Raw genomic sequence first — 16685 nt, 5'->3', positions numbered from 1 at the left:
TTCTTCCACCATAAAATGGAACATGGCAAACATGTGAAAAACCTTTAATGGATTCCACCCCCCCCCCCCCCCCTCTGTGCGAACCAAAGTCCCTTCAAAATACAAGTTGACATGCTCCAACTAATGCATTTTAATTGCATTGAGCTGTCAAGTGAGCCACCTTGAACTTCAAACCTTCCCCTCCCCTTTTTAGCCCATCAACATGTGAATACTGTTTTTCAACAAAGACACATTCCAGAGGAGTTACATAAGTACTCCTATAGCTATAGCTGTCACATGGAGACAGGGCTTCAGCCTCAGCTCTTATTTTTGGTAAAATAAAGATTTCAAGCCCTTTCAGCCATAAATCAGACCACACAAGACCCTCTGAGTGATGGTTTGTGTTAAAATAGTAAACTGCTGTTAAAGTAAAAAGCGGTGGCATTTCAAAATTGACTTCTCAACTTGTAAGCAAACACCTGTCTTATACAGGATAAGAGGCTCACACTTATTGTAGCGTAACAGTAACAGACAGGAGGTGTCATAATTGGCAGGTCAAGTGATGCTATGGCGAAAGAAAAATCTCAATTCTCACGTAACTCCTGCAATAACTGAAAGATTAAATATTAAAAAGTACAAATACACTGAATCAAATTTCACAAGTGCGTGTAGTCTGATGATTTTTTTTCTATTTTCTGAGTCCCAACCATCCAAAACTCACTGTGGCAAAAAAGTGCCCAAAAAATTGCCCCAGTTCGTCACCCAAAAGTCACTTGATCGTCATAGAATTTGGTGGACATGTCTATCATAACCAAAGCCCCCCCCCCCCCCCCCCCGTTTTTACATATCATTTAAGCGCGTTTGATCATCATTATGAATTGCACTAAAAAGAGGTGTTTCGTTGCTGTTTGCATCTTTAAATTTTTACTATGTTTGGGCAATAAAGAAAATCTGTTTTTTCCATAAGGTTACATGCATTAGACACAAGTCACTTGGTGAGGTAAAAAAACTGACTTTTTAGTGTTGCATCGTGTACAGTTTACCAATGCACCCTTGTTTATTTTCCCTGACATACTTCCACGTTCTTTCCATACGTAAAAAAGGATATAGAGTCGTGGCTATACATTTGCAAGAGGGGTGAAAAAAAGTCTGCTCACGCTGCAATGCAACGTGACTGGGGTGGTGGGCGCGGCTCCAGAAAAAAACCTGATGCAAGGCCAACACAAGAATGTGTGTCACATTTTGCGGGAGAATGGAAATGGCAACCCCTACCAAGTTTCTTTGACCTCCTTTCCGAGCAGCGCTCAATGCAGCACAGAGGAGGCACAGTGAACACAGAGCAACACGTCTGGAGCGACACGCGCTAAAACCATCGTTTTGAAACATGTCAACAGGGTAAGTAACCTTAGAACATGTTTATACTTATTTTTCGTAAATATTTCTAGTTGTGGTTGTGAATTTGCACGTTTTTTTCCTTTAAAGTTTTTCGACTTTTTTTCCGCCTACATAGTCGTCTTTGCTGCGTTTAAATGCATTACGGTCAGTTTAGCGTTGTTTAACGTAAAAAGCGCACAATGTATGTTTTGGATGGAATCACGTGACTGACATCTCGCATGTGACGGCCCCAACCACACCGACAGCCCTTCCATCCCGTCCTAGTCCCAGTCCATAACAAACAAGTGGTAGAGATAAGAAGACGGGAGCAAGCCTTCTGCGTGGGTTGTACAGTCGGACTTCCAACGTGACACTCTTTTCTCCGAGGTTGTCACTAAGACATAACATTCCTCTCACTGTGTATTTTTTGTGGGTGCTTCGCTTGTAAATAACACCGTCGGAAATTTTGACAACGTACTGTCTCAGACTCCAATGGTAAGTTTTTGTTCTAATAAACTTGCTTTTGATAATTTCCTGCCATAATGTCACACATAATGTAATTTTGGTTCGACGTAGTCGTGTGTTTCACGTTGTTGCGTGCGGTGGGAGCTTTTGACGAGTTGCGGTTGTTTGTGTGTCGCATCTCATTGACCCACATCCTCTTGCCAAATAAACTACGTCATCGACTACTATACGAGTACAGCCGAACCTCGTTTTGTGGTACTTTGTAACGTTTAATGTAAGTTTTCAGCTGTGCTTTATGCGATTTTATTTTGCGAAATGTAACAATTTGGGCTAGTGCGAAGCGTACGTGCTGTACTGTAAACTGATGTGCATGACGCGCCCGCTTCATTTTCTGACGCAAACAACAACTTTCTCTGACGCAGTCAACTCATGCACAAAGCGAATCGAAACATATATTTTGGATATTTATTTAGCTATATTAATCGTGAAAAGCAAAAGTCAAGTGGTTATATTTGTTGAAATGTGAAGTTTGCAGCATTTGTTCGCTCAGTAGGTGCAATTTCAGTCTGGCATATTTAAAGTGCATTTGCTTACTGTACTTTCTGAGTTGCACCATGCTTCTCCCTGATTTCAATTTTTTCATAGCGCTGCTTTCATGACTAACCACATTCAATTATTCCAGAATCAATACTATCAGGATCTATTTTTGGCATCATTTTAATGACGTTGCAAAAACAGTTTTGTGTTACCTCTATTTGTAGGTTAAAAGATGATTAAGCAGACCAACTGTTGCTCTGTTATTCTTTAATATGCAGGCAGACAGGCCTAATTAAGACACCACGGGAGTCATGAATAATCTGATGAACCCCTCCCCCTACCAACCCCCAATTAATCTGAGACGACTACATTAGATGCAAATTTAATTTAGGATTATGCAGCAATTAGTGGTTGTGACAGATTATCTCACAATACAAGGAGTCAGCGTCTTTTGTGTCCTCATGGACAGGGAATATGGAATGGAATGGATCCCATTACAAGGAAAATGTATATTCTGTTTGCCATACTTTGCCCACCTTTGGTTTAGACATTGCATGTGTACGGTACCTAATTAAGTGTGGCCACTGTATAGATAACATAATCGGCTCAAGCATACATTTGAAGGACTCCTGATTGTCTGTCAAATTACTACTTTTCGAGGTTGTATGTAAAATTTAAGACGAGATCTCTGAACCCAACAGCAGTGCGCTAATTAATTTCATCAGATAGTAGCAGTGGAATACTGTGAAGCATTCCTCATGAGTATACCATATGTGCAACCCCTCACCTTTAATGCTGCCCTTTGGCCCTCAAACACCAGAGCAGGTTGGTGCTAGTGAATAGATTTATGTGGTGTTCGTATACTTACCCGTTGCTGTTGTAATTACGCCACTCATATAAACTGCAAAGTGGTCCTAGCAGGCTGACACAGGTGTTATGTGGGGGACCTGATAGGTTAAACACAACCACTAAAATTGTGGGTCTCAAATTGGGGTCCTTGGACCACTAGGGGAAGTCTGTAGCTTCTGCAAAATAATTTGAAAAAAAGAAGAAAAGTTGTGTCTCATTTTGAAAATTGACTTTTTATTTCCTATGGGATTTGTCGGTACATTTATTTGACATGTTTAATTGCTGTTAGGATTGTGAGAGGTCCTTGGAATAATTTGTCCCCTGGACCAAGGTTATTAGAGTTAATAAAAACTAATAAGCAACTAAAACTAAAATTGAAAAACATATTTAACGAAATAATAACAATAGTGCTGTCAATATAACTAGCTGAAACTACATTTTACGTTTATAAAACTAACTAAAAGTAACAAATGTCACAAGTGAAACCGAGCTCTCACCTTTGTTCAACAGGGATATGGCGATGGAGGTGCCATCAACGTCAACAAGTGAGTCCGAAATCTCGCGCCTGGGTGGCGTTGAGGCCCTGAGGTTGAAGGCGGGTCCGGTGCGGAGAAACCTCTTCGGTCCCGTGGACCACCAGCAGCTGCGCGAAGACTTCCAGCGGCTGCTGTGCACGAGCATAGAGGCGGCCAACAAGCGCTGGAACTACGACTTCCGTAGAGACGTGCCGGGCACTGGCACTAACGTCCAGTGGGAGGAGGTCCGGGGCCAGGACGTGCCGCTCTTCTACCGCGGTGGCGCCGTGAGGCCGGTGGCGCGATCGGGCAAGCCTATCCGCCGGAGTTCCACCTTGTCGGGCGAGGAATCCCCTGCGTCCAGCTGCTGTTCCGAATCTGGGGATGAGTACTTGGAGGTGACCACCAGGGGGTACTACCGGCTGCAACGGTCAGAAAAACATAGACAAGCTTCCATTATGGGTAAATCCACAAATCACAACAACAAAAAATACTAATACTGTAACAGATTCACCAACCTCTGCATTGTTGTCTCACTCCAGATTTCTTCAAGGTGAAGAGGAGGCGGCTTCTACATTACAAGGGCTCATCCCGGCAGTAGGACCACCTCACATAGATATCTTGCATATCATATGTATATATGTAGCAATTTCAAAATATGATAGATATTTTCTAAATACTGTTTTATTCAGCTTTTTCGCTATACTGTGAAATTATATTATGTGCACTCTTACAGACAACAAAAAGGCCCAGGTGGTATTTGTCAGCGGTGAGCTCACCTCACCTGTCTTAAAAGTTTGGATTTAAATGAGTTACTATTCCTGGCCCCCGTGCCACATGTTGTTGTCATCGTTGTCGTCGTCGTCTTATCCACCCCCCGCCCCATTTTCTTAGCAACTCGTCAAAAGGTGGCGGCAGCTGAGGCCAGTTTGTAAACTTTGTTATTACGTTATGTGGGCAAAAGTGTTGGGACACTTGAAAATGTTTGTGGTGTCTCAAACATTTGTGTTCATATGATGTACGTTTAGTTATATTGGAGGGACCTATGGGGTAAAAAAAGAAAGATAATTTGTTTTTTAATTTAATATATTTTACCCCCCAAACTACATGATTCAGATTTATGGTTTAAAAAGCCATAATTTGGATAAACCCCTTACTACCTCATTCAATAAAATTGGTCAAATACAGTGTAAAAAATGCAGCTCAGGTTAGTTTGAATCTGTTGAGTCAGTAAAGAGAAAATGAGAGACTGAAAGCTTCTGTTGTTGTTCTGGGGTCAAAGTCGTAGACTCAGTTTCACATCGGGTAGAAGAGTCAGCGAGGGGCTCTGAGGGGTCCACACTGCTTTTGTTGTCACTCGCTTGGCCTTTGAGTTGCTTTGACAGGGAAGTGGGGGAGGGGATGCAAGTTTGTCTGAGAAAACGCTTTAGACCCCTTTTGAAGCAAGGCATGTTTTTGATTTTTTTTTTATTATGACAGTTGTCATCATTAATTACCTCCCTCCCCCTTTTTAAGTCTCTCAATCTCTCTTTGCTGAGCCAACCACCTCAGTCACTACAAGAACCATTGTCATGGTTTTAAAAGAGTATATTTCAGAAAACTATTATTTTAGTAGTGTTTACCTTTATATGTGTGTGACAAACATTTACAAGCTTCTGTTAACTTATTTGGAGTTTATATTGTGTGTTTGTTGAATAATGAAAATCTATTTTTTGTTATTGCTATTACTAATTGTGTTATTTCTGAGATCTTTGCACTACTTAAGCATTGTTGACAAAGAGCTATTTTTATATGGTAATCTTTAAAAATAATATTTAAAAAATTACAAATCTTTTGAGTTTTTTCAGTTTTTCACTTTCCCACTTGACGCAATTTCCTCATTAAGTCCATTGGGAAATATTCAAGATGGCCTTCATGCAATCTTTGCTTTTCTAATTGATCTGTATCAGTGTCTTTTTTGTATTGTGCATCAATGTGTGATCATCATTGTATACCATTTGTAACATGTCATACTGGCGTGTGTGTGAGTATCCTGTAACAGTCTGGAGTGAAACAGAATCATATATTTGTATGGAATTGTTGAAGAGATTCTGAATATTGCTGGGCTGTTGCTGCACTGCTAGTTTTGTCATGATTTCATACACGTGCGCAAATTAATAAAATGCTTTTGATTTAGGAGTTCAAGCACGTGAGGTTTCTTCTCCTCTCTAAAGCACCACCTAGCAGCTAGAAAGCAACAGTACACATTGGCCTAATTAGGGGAATTATTCAGTTGTTCAGTTCTATGATGATAAATACAAAATATTTGTAGTTTTAATGGCATCAACATATGTCACTTGATCTAAACTATAGCAAAAGGAGTCACATCAATTGCTTGTAGATTCATTTTACTTTTCACTTGGATTAGTGCTTTAACAGTTTACAAGTGTCTTGATACACTCATGATTTGTTGGTGCTTCATAAAGCTACTCATTCATCTTGCAACCCCCATTGATTTAAAACAAAAAGGCTCTTTCACACATGAGAACGTGCTTAAATGTACATTATAAATAGAGATAAAATAGACATGAAAAGCAAATGTTGCGGGAGTTCCACATTCCATACCTGTTTGAGTTCTGAGGTATGGCTGCTCGTTTTGAGTTGTATCGCCTCCAGGCTCCATAACAAAGTGTTTATGTAGTATGTGGCATGATGGATGGTGACCGCAACCAGTGCGCATATAATGAGCACCTAATGGTTATTTATTCCCGGCCGACTGACAGTAAACAAAATCATTTAAGACTTAAATCACAAGAGCGTTAGTGTTGCAGTCATACGAGGAATGATAGGAAAACCAACTAAGGACCAAAAAACCCTTCCAACAAAAGGACACTTTTAACCTGATAAGAAGAAAGTGAAAAGGCAGAAGTTGCCCACTAATCCCAAGCCTTAAATATAGTGCATTATCTACATGATAATCGATTTCTGCATGTGCAACCCCGAACTGCATTATGTCTTCACGTAACACCACAGTGCACAAGTATTTACAACCATTTGAAAATGTACATTGTGAAATGAAGTCTGCTTTCGCAGCTCCAGACAGTCAAATTGTAAATGGTACGATAGTCCGCAAGAAGATGCGAGTGTTCATGCCAGTCTTTTAGAGAGGACGCGATCCTCTGGTCTTTCTCCAATTTCCACCGTGGTTGGAGGGAGGAAAGAAAACTCACCTACAAAGCCATTTTTTAAAAGTAGCGTTGAGGAGTTAAAAGGAGCAGATTGTCTCAGAGCTGGTGATGCCGCGTCTGGCGCTCCGTCCACAAGGCACACACATCCACCACGATCAGGGGAGAGATGAAAACAATGCTGCCCCCTGTCTGTAATGTAAAAAACGTCCTGTAATCGCTGCAGAATGCTGCTTGAGCCCCAACCATAAAAACTGCAATGTTGTGGCACTTGTAAGTAAACCATATACCACTCCATCTACTTGAACTATATTATCAACTGTCTTACCATGATGACGAAGAAGTAGAACACAGATATCCAACCCAATTTGCTCTCAATGAGGGACACCAGGTACTGGAAAGTAAAATTCCTTAATTAATCTCATTTCCTCTTGATTCCAAGATACACAGTCATGAAATGCCAAGACATACTTGTCCTCCTGCAGCTCCTATACTTCCTGTGCCATCCACGATGCCAGTGACAGTGGCGAGAGCTTCCCGACTGTCCCTAATGGCGTCCTGTCTCCCCAGGTCGGCGGATATGGCCGAGCTGATCATGTTGGACGGACCGCCGATGAGGAAGCCCGTGATGGCCAGCAGGACAGCGTTGGTTGTCTTGTCGTTTGGCGAGTCTGAAATACGTTCACGTTTGGGACTCAATTCAGGAAGAACAGGTGGTCGGCACTCGGTACTTGACAACATTTGAGGTTATGTTGATGTTATGAATGCCGGCTGAAGAACAAGTCGTGCGGCATAAACTAAAACAAACTAAAACTAAACTTAGACTAAGCATTTTTGAAACAACTAAAACTAATAAAAACTGACAGTGCTGCCCTGAAACTAATTAAAACTAACTACATTAAAAAAAACTACAGTAATTTTTGGACTACAAGGTGCACCTGATTATAAGCCACGCTAGCTAAATTTGGGGAATACTCAAGTTTGTTACACACATAAGCCGCACCTGTCTGTAAGCCGCAGGTATTTTAATGTTACCGCACCGGCTTCCCGCTACTTTCTTTTCCATATTCAGGGCGCAAATTGTCTCGCTCTCGTTCTGTCTCCCCTACTGTATTTGGGCTCACTTGGTTTGTTTTGCAAGATGAATTCTCTGTATTTGTGAGTTCACAAACTCCAGGGAAAACATCTTGTACCGCTCACGCTGATACATTTGCAGCCGATCTTTTTCCGATTGGACCAATCAGGCGTTGTTTAGGCAGGACGAAACCAATAAGCGACAATGGCGGGGGGAAACAAACAAACCTAACAGACGAATTGATGCTGCAATTAATTATGTTCTCACATAATTACTCAGTATCCTTGTTGAATATGAACAGCGAGAGGAATTTCGTGCATATTTATCTGGTAAAGATGTTGATGTTCATGCCCCATTCCCCCCCTAAGACAAGACAGAAGATGAGATTTCATCCGTTGCCTTGATTGGTCAAAACAAAATGTGCAAAGAAGCCGCATTGTCCTATCAGCTCGGAGTATTGTAAAGCAAGCCCCGCCTTTTCCGAATGGGTCTGCCTAGTGAAGTACCAGATTGATAATGTGAAGAACTCCCTCGAAGGAATCACAATTATCAATCTGGTTGGTGAGGTTATTGTTTTGCTGACACTCTTGCACTTCCTTTGTAGTGCGCCCCCTTGTGATCTGATGGATAAGCCGCACCTTTGTATTAGCCGCAAGGTCGAATGCAAATGAAAAAAGTAGCGGCTTGTAGTCCAGAAATGACCGTAACCATAATGAAAATCCTAAAATGATAATAACCCTTCATGAACCTCTTGTAGCCATTTTACCATCAGGAAATAGAAATGTGAAATTAGAAAATAGAAAATTGCCATTAATTTCATGCAATATTAAGGATTTTTTTTCTTAATGATCTCATTATTTTTTTGGTGAAATTTTATGTATCATAAGTACTAGTGGTATCAGTACTTGGACATAATTTAGGACATCATGTCTTAAGAGTATGTACATATGAGTTATTGCATTATTAATTACAATTAATTAGTATTAATTCTTATGGATTGGCCAAAACTAGTTTTTCCCATTTTGTTATTAAGGTATATGATGTGCAGGATATTGAGGGTGAAAAAGAAGTGACTTAGTACTCACGGCTGTATCCCACCAGAGAAGCCATGGCAAGTGTAAGACTTAAGGCCAATACTGGCGATCGCTTGCCCATGAAGTCCGTTACCAAACCTTGAACGGTTCCGCCTGACAGAAGAAAAGGGGGAAAAAAATAAGAAGTTTTGTGTTGTTAAAACTCAAACTTTATTTAACTCTCTGGTGCACAACTCACCGATAATTCCTCCAACGTCATACCACATGGACAGCCGGTCGGCCTCGGCTTCCTTCCAGCCGTAGTTGTTGCTCAAGTAGAAAGGAAGCCAGAAGAAGAAGGAATAGTTCACCAGCTTCAGACACGCGTACGCCAAAGAATACTAAAGCGAGCACACACAAACGGGTTAAAGTTCATGTCAGGAAATCATTAGTCAGGATGTGCTGGAAGCTTACCGGCAGAACTCCGGGCAGACAGAAAGCTTGGAAGAAACCCACGGCTTTGGTGGAGCTTTGCCGAGGTTCATCCTGACGCTGCACTGAGTGGTAGTCACTGTTGTACACATCCCCCTCGTCCTCGTCACTCATCAGAGGCCTGTGGGTGTCTGCGTCAACTGGGCTGAATTCTGCCTGACAATCCATATTCAGACCTGACACGCGCAAATTTGATGTCAGTTGTTGTCCTTTGTTGCCGTTTCCATTGGGAAAGAACACCAAAGAGGTTTTCAAACCATGTTCCTTACCCACTTCATTTGGGGAGGTGAGCAGGCCAAAGAAGAGCACAACCCCGCCAGCAAACTGCATCACAGACGTCACCAGGAAGGCATACTTGCAAGGGAGGATACACACACAACTGACTCGTGGGTGGACAAATATTTGTGCTCAAGAGCCAAATTTGTTAATTGACAGTTTACAATTTTAAATTGTACAAATCCTTGGAATTTTTGTCTCGCAAGAGTAAATGTAGTTCTCAACTAAAACAGACTGATTATATTTGTGTTTTTCCAAAATAAGACATTTTCAACAATCTTCTTTTACATTGGAACACAATGCTGAACATTTTTGCCAATTTTCAGACATGTTATGGACCAAACCAGGCAATTTTCTGTACTGTCGATTTGAAATAATGCCCTGTTTTTGCACAAAGGCATGGAAAATAAAATATATTTTATTTTCTTTTTCTTTTTTTATCCGATTCATAGATTAATTGAGAAAACAGACAGATTAATTGATTATTAAAACAATAGTTAGTTGGAGCCCTAATTGAGATGAATGAATAAAAACGACATAAAAATTAACAAATATATGAATGTTTAAATAAAAGACGAAATGTCTAAAAGCTTACGACCAACAATGCAGTCATTTTCATTTTTATTATAATAAAACAGTAATTGACTACAACTTATTTATTAAAATAAATTGAAAACATTTAAATGTACTGTGAGTTGACTGTGACTGTGATTCAACCAATGATTTAATGAGGTGAAATCCATTTTATTTGACCGATTTTAGGTTAAATAACAAATATTAAGAGAGTCTTGACATTTTCAGTGAGCCAGATTAAAAAAAAAAGCACAAAATAACACACACAAAAGCATGTAATGTAATGTGCTTTCCTTACCTCATAGCCGTACTTGAGCACGCTGGATGCCAAGAAGGCACCCAAGATGTTGCCCACCGATGCGCAAGCGCTCCATAGGCCAAACACGAAGCCGCGCCTGGACACCGTCACAAAAGACGACTTCTTCATTTTGAGCACCACCCTCTCAAAACAAATACATTTATTCCAGCAAATCATCTTTACAAGTCCTGTTGCTAAGCCTCAATGGCATCTATGTTGGAGGTGATGAATGGCTGCCTTTGTGCGTGTTGATCCCTCTATATGTGTGTCTGTGTAGCTAAATGGGACTCGAAACTGGCATAGTGTGTGATGAAAGCACACCCAAACACACGCACCCTGTCTTGCCGAACCAGTTGGCCATGACTGCGACCACGCAGGGCCAGACGGTGGACTGCAGTAGGCCGTTCAGCACCCACAGGCTACAGTAGACGTAGACGTTGTAGATGTGGAGCCACTCGGTCAACGTGCCAAACACAAAGTCCTGCAAACACACAGACATTCCAGAGTGAACAAAAGAACGCCGTGCATCCATCGATGATTGCATCCATGTTCTTTTGACCTAATGAGGGACGGTGAGTTGGAGCCGGTCTCAGCTGAACTTGGGGGACCTCAATGTACCTAACATGCTTGTTTTTGGAATGTAGGAGAAAGCTGAGTATCTAGCGGAAACATGTAATAATGAATAATTATATTATATAATTAATTCAATAAATACCAGAACCTCTCGACTGTGAGGCTGACGTAAAAATGATTAGCAGGCCAAAATGCCAGACTGTAACGTAGCTATAAACAGACTTTCCCTATAGTCCCCCAGTTCTCATTTTGTACTTCATGTGAGTATAATGGCCAGTTGACTCGATATTTGGACACCAATTTATAGGCTTGCATGATGGAAAGAAGAGCCACAGCTCATTTTTCAGACATTTATTGAGAGTCGGGAGAACAGTAAAGCCCATAAACAAAACAAGTACACTTAACTCATTTGCTCCCAAAACACGTAAAAATAAGTTCTGGTTTAAACATTATCATGCTCCCAAAGACGTATTTATACGTTTTTTGTTTTTAAAATGCTAGAGCATACAGAAGGCTTTGTTGTAACAAGCTCTTCCCCCATTGTTTTAAACAGATTTGTGAATAATGATGAAACTTAGCTATATTCTAATGCTAATTGCTGCGAAACGGAAACAGATACAAATATACTTTTTTTTCCTGATGAAAGAAGAGACTCGAATCTTTCTTTTGGTAGGTTCCATGTTTTTATAGCAATAGAACACAATATTCTGTGGGCCTTGCAAAATAAGTCAAAACCCAGTAAAACAGCCGGTAGCGAAGGGGGTTGCTTCAGTGAAAATGGCTGTGAGTCAATAAGTTAAGCAGGCACTGCTGTCAGCCACAGTAAATACATTTACTATTGCATATTTTCCAATATTGCAGGTGGGCTCAATGTACTCAATGTCAAACAGGATCGAGGCAAAAATACTGTAGCGTAAAATGACACCAAGGAAAATGTATAGCTTGATACTAATAAAAGCATAAGCTGTAAGGAAATGGTATACGTGCCCACTCACCACAACAGCAGAGCCACACAGACCGAAGCAGAGCACATAGCGCAGGTTCACTCTGTCACCAATCACGCCACTCAGATACAGACCCTGTGTAGAAAGAAAACAAATGTTTAATGATGATGTGTGACTATACATTTATTGGTTACCAAGTAGATTTGAATCCACCTCACCACAGCATAGGAGAAGAGGAAAATAGAGTCCAGAGCTCCCAAGAAGAGAGTCGCCTGCTCTTTGTTGTCAAACAGACGGTTTTTCTCCCATGTCTAAGACAAATGGATGTGCAGGTTAGAAAACGAAAAGATCAATTAGCAGCAAAAAACTGTACCTCGCCAGGCGAGAAAGCGGGAGCGCTGCCATTTTGAGGGGAAGGCGTCCACTGGGCGGAGATGCTCACTTTCACATTACTGAACGTCTTCCTGGATGCATGCAGGAAAACATAGCTGGGATAGGAAGAGAAAAAGGATTACAATATATATATGCAATTTCTGAAAAAATTGCATGTGAATGTTGAAAGCTGGATGCTAATATTTGAATGCATGTTGAATGTTGTGGAATGCTTTACTATAATGCTGATTTGAAAGAGTTGGACAATGATTATTACATAAAATTGAACTTGGACTCAAATCTGCTACAACCGGAATTCGAACCATGGTTTCCTACATACTAGTCAATTGCTTTAAATAATGTAGTATAATACTGAGAGCTGTATGGGGTAGTGGTTTCATCATAAGATAAATCATAACACAATTTCCAATATGATAGTCAGTAGGTATTGTGCATATCACTTAATGCAGTGCCCATGGATATATTTGCAGAGGTGGAATTGGAACCTCCAACCTCCTATTTACTGGACAATGCACTTAACCAAGTGTGCCACCTATCACTGTCAGTATCAAACACCTGCGAATGATGATGGCTGCAATGTAAGCAAGTGGCATTGAAAATGAATGGGAGAATTTAGATTTTAAACGTTTAAATGCACAAAAACTAAATTTGTTGAATGAGAAAAATATGAGCCTGGGTAGTGTGAATTTTTGGAGCAAGTTGAAACTGGAACGGCGTATATCGGATGTTGTATGTAGGAGTTGAATGAGGACCAAAAAGTAAGGAGATGAAAAATAGGAATAAATAATCAGAAATTAACATAAATATGAAGTTGAGGCTGTGCGATCAAACGTACTTTATACATTTATTTGACTTGATTTATCAGGATGGTTTTACTTATGAAGACCCTGTTCAAAGCATGAGTCCGCTGATGTGCACTTATGACAAAGCTGCAAACAGATCTAGTTTATAAGAGGACAGTGAGTCAGGGTTGGCAAATTTGTCACTTTATCACTATATTTACTGACATTACCAAACCAGATAGCAATTCTTTTTTATTTATTTCCAAATGTGAAGAGCCAGGCAACATGACCAGTTGCCATAAGCTAAAGGAAAAATGTATTAAAGTCACATTTTTGGTGACAAATTAAGGGATTTCATTTTAAGGCCAATTCACCCAGTTTGAGCTGAATAGCACGCTTCTATTTCCTTTTTTCTTTCATGTGAATTGCTGATAACAGGGCACCAGAGTGAGAGTCTAAAAACAGGAAACGGTGCAGGAAACCAATTCATCCTTTCTTGCTGAGCTTCGCTCCGACTAACCAGCACATGTAATTAAATATTAACGCAACCTCTAAGCTTTAAACAAAGAAAGGTGCAGCATGTCTATACTTAACCAATAAGGGTGGGGGCAAGATACCAGGTATCGTATCGGGCCAATACCGACCTTATTTTAAGTTATTGAGGACTCATGGAGGTTGCTGATACCAGCCATCAATAGTTAAGGCAAATAAACAACAACAAAAAACTCCCGGGCAGTAGTTGAGGCTATACTGCGGCAGACAGAAAGAAAGGTCTGTGTTCACAATTTTTGGACAGTGTGTTCAATGAAATTTTATATATCAAAAGTACTACAGGTTCAGTATATATCATGAGTACTCAACGAGTTAAAACTCATACTGATATCGGTCTTAAAAAAAAAAAGTGGCGGGGGTATCGAGCATCCCTATTAATCAGTTTAATTTCCATTGTTCAAAAATTCACATTTGCACGAGACAAAAAAATTAAACACCACTTTTCTGCTGTGCCCATTGGAAATCACTGCATCGTTCACACAGTCACACTACCCTGACAACATGTGCACCAAAGACTTTTTGACCCCTGTGAATACCGTACATGGATTCACACCTTGCTTCTAAACTGCATTCCAGAGATTTCCTTCCAGATTTGAAAACAAAAACACTAACAAAAATAACACCAGGAACCTGCCTGACAGTAAGACACCAAATGCATCCAACAGGTTTTGTTCTTAAAAACGCAATTCAAATTCACAAATTACCTAAAGAAGGTGAGGAGGAACGCAACCAGGTGATGATGGGTGTACTGTGACAGGTAGCCACAGCATGAGGGAGGCATCACAGGGGTGACCAGAGGAAGGGGGAGAATTTGGACGTTGGTTCTGGGAGGTGGGGATCTTCGGGGGCGAGAAAGGATGGGAAAGGAGTTGAGCTAAAAGGCCGGGTGGGACAAGCACATCACAGGGGCGAATGACACAGTGCCTAAAAAGAGGGAAGTCAACGTTAAATCTTGCTTAGTAACATTTGCTTTCAATTTTTTCTACTGTCTGGGTCCAAATTCCATTTACTTGTGATAAAATGCCAATTTATTCACAATTCCAAACTTTCGTCACAAGTCAAAATAGTGGTGAAATGACACTCTCTGCTCATTAAAAAGCATTGGATTTTGGATCGTTATAACTTCATTTATGAGGATTATTTTGATTTCAAGATGGGATGAAATGTTGTTTAACCACTATAACAATCTGACTGGTTTGTATGCAAAAGCAATATACAATACGCCGTTTGTTTTCACCTTGTAAAGGAAGCATTTGCATTGGAAATATCAGAAATTTCCAAATGTTCGGAATTGTCAATACTTGCTCACTTTGTACGGAAAGTGAAAGCAATAAAAAGAAAAAGAAAAAAGAATGGCGTGACCGCAGCTACAATTACAGTAAATTGTATCTAATTATCAGTTTTAGTTGTATTATTGTGTGATCCTGTATCATTTACTTCCAGGATGCAAGGATGAAAACCCTTCTGCTCAATCTCGCCGTGTACAGGAAATGACAGCAATAAAATGTAATTGGATGTACCTTGAACGCAGCAAAGCTCACATTGAACTGTAGGAAATTCTCAATGTTTAATCGACACTCTTTGTATGAATTTGCGTTTTAAACAGAATGGCAAGCTCTCGTGGTTAATTTAAAAGTATATTACCTTACCACCTAACACGAATATATTGGAAGTTTTTGTTTGTTTTCCTAGTGAGCGAGAAAGAGGAGATACACGTCGAACAGTTATCATGTGCCTCCTCATTGGTGACCAACTGAGGCTTTTAAATGTTGCGACAGGGCCTCTCTTGACACCAGCATCCCTTTCCTTGGGAAACAGAGACAACCCACAGCAAAAGAAGGACGAAAAAAACACTTTCATTTGATGAATGGCAAAGAAAACAGCGACGGTTCTTACCTTCCTGTTCGTGTTAGGGAGAAGCTAGCAACCCGCTTTGGCCGCAAACATCTGTTTACAGTGGAGCAACGTCATTGTGACATCACTGCGGGGCGGACGCGTGGCCGGGGAGCTACCGCCGCCAGCAGGCTAGGGGTTGTATTACAGCCCAAAGGCATAATTATTTCTACTTTTACTGTAGAGCTGGCAAAAGTATAGAGGACAAAAAAATGACATGAATAAATGAATAAATAAATAAATGAAATTGAAAATAAAAACGGGCATAAAAATATATAATTCAAATAAAAGTATAAATACAAAATAATTTCATTTCAATACATTTATGTAAGTAAAAGTACAAAATGTACTTTGGTACTGTAACAACTGACTACCAAAATGAAATAGTTAAGAGCATGCAAATAGTTTACTATCATCATTGTCATATTGAGAATGAAAAAAAGGCTTTTATGCAATTAAGACAATGTGTTTCCATAGCTTTTCTTTTGTTATGATTTGACTAACAAAAAATGCTCCAGTAAATTAGCTGCTGAACTAACAGAATTTTTTTTTTTTTTACCTCAGTGCCCCCCCCAAATAAACAGGACAATTTGAGTTTAGAGGCTGGTACTGGACACAGCGCATTCATCACAAAGACTTTTTGGAGCTGACAACATCAGCTCTTTATTCAGTTAAATAAAGCCATTGACGGAGAATAATTTGCTACTCAGATTCTATGATGTTATCATCTTTGAAGCTCATGTTTAAACTGATTTATCGTGGCATAATTTTTTAAATCACAAGAAAAAAATGGTATTGGAACAGGTGTGTGTAGACTTTTTTTATCTAGTGTGTAAGATGTCTGCATTCAATTAAGAAAGTTTTGTTGGGGAAAACTTGGACTACTGATGAATAGGCTATGGGATGTTTAAGGAATGTGGAAATGTTTGAAAATAAAT

The 16685-nt window shown here is 40.1% G+C and overlaps 2 protein-coding genes across 3 annotated transcripts; one reads left to right on the top strand and one right to left on the bottom strand.

The window, feature by feature from the left end:
* Window positions 1–1203: 1203 nt before the first annotated feature.
* Window positions 1204–5903, top strand: cdkn1d (cyclin-dependent kinase inhibitor 1D). Of its 2 annotated transcripts, none has more exons than XM_086059887.1 (3): window positions 1204–1374; window positions 3715–4181; window positions 4262–5903. In XM_086059887.1, exons 1-3 carry the CDS (start codon window positions 1364–1366, stop codon window positions 4318–4320), a joined length of 537 nt encoding a protein of 178 aa, XP_085916013.1. In that variant the 5' UTR covers window positions 1204–1363; the 3' UTR covers window positions 4321–5903. The 2 variants fall into 2 exon arrangements, with proteins under 2 accessions (XP_085916013.1, XP_085916014.1); XM_086059888.1 differs by lacking the exon at window positions 1204–1374 and adding an exon at window positions 1583–1848.
* Window positions 5904–6439: 536 nt separating this feature from the next.
* On the bottom strand, window positions 6440–15846 carry slc37a3 (solute carrier family 37 member 3). Its single transcript, XM_086059886.1, has 14 exons — window positions 15751–15846; window positions 14559–14778; window positions 12501–12615; window positions 12346–12438; window positions 12179–12262; window positions 10946–11091; window positions 10611–10707; window positions 9733–9817; window positions 9446–9639; window positions 9231–9372; window positions 9044–9145; window positions 7355–7554; window positions 7212–7277; window positions 6440–7075 (listed from the first exon to the last, which is right to left on the bottom strand). The coding sequence occupies exons 2-14, from the start codon at window positions 14633–14635 to the stop codon at window positions 6983–6985; spliced, it is 1494 nt and encodes a 497-aa protein (XP_085916012.1). The 5' UTR covers window positions 14636–14778; window positions 15751–15846; the 3' UTR covers window positions 6440–6982.
* Between the last annotated feature and the right edge of the window lie 839 nt (window positions 15847–16685).

This window comes from Leptonotus elevatus, chromosome 17 (assembly GCF_054856555.1).
Source record: "Leptonotus elevatus isolate MCC_2025b chromosome 17, RoL_Lele_1.0, whole genome shotgun sequence".
Taxonomy (NCBI): Eukaryota; Metazoa; Chordata; class Actinopteri; order Syngnathiformes; family Syngnathidae; genus Leptonotus; species Leptonotus elevatus.
Note: the sequence above shows the minus strand (reverse complement) of the source record. Positions and strands in the feature narration are given on the sequence as shown.

Excerpts from the sequence above, each read along its gene's own strand:
- slc37a3 (XM_086059886.1), bottom strand. The coding sequence starts at position 14,635 with ATGCCTCCCTCATGCTGTGGCTACCTGTCACAGTACACCCATCATCAC. Across the intron at positions 12,439-12,500 it reads CCGCTTTCTCGCCTGGCGAG|ACATGGGAGAAAAACCGTCT; the intron begins GTACAGTTTTTT and ends CATTTGTCTTAG. Across the intron at positions 12,263-12,345 it reads TCCTCTTCTCCTATGCTGTG|GGTCTGTATCTGAGTGGCGT; the intron begins GTGAGGTGGATT and ends CTTTCTACACAG.
- cdkn1d (XM_086059887.1), top strand. Across the intron at positions 4,182-4,261 it reads TAGACAAGCTTCCATTATGG|ATTTCTTCAAGGTGAAGAGG; the intron begins GTAAATCCACAA and ends GTCTCACTCCAG.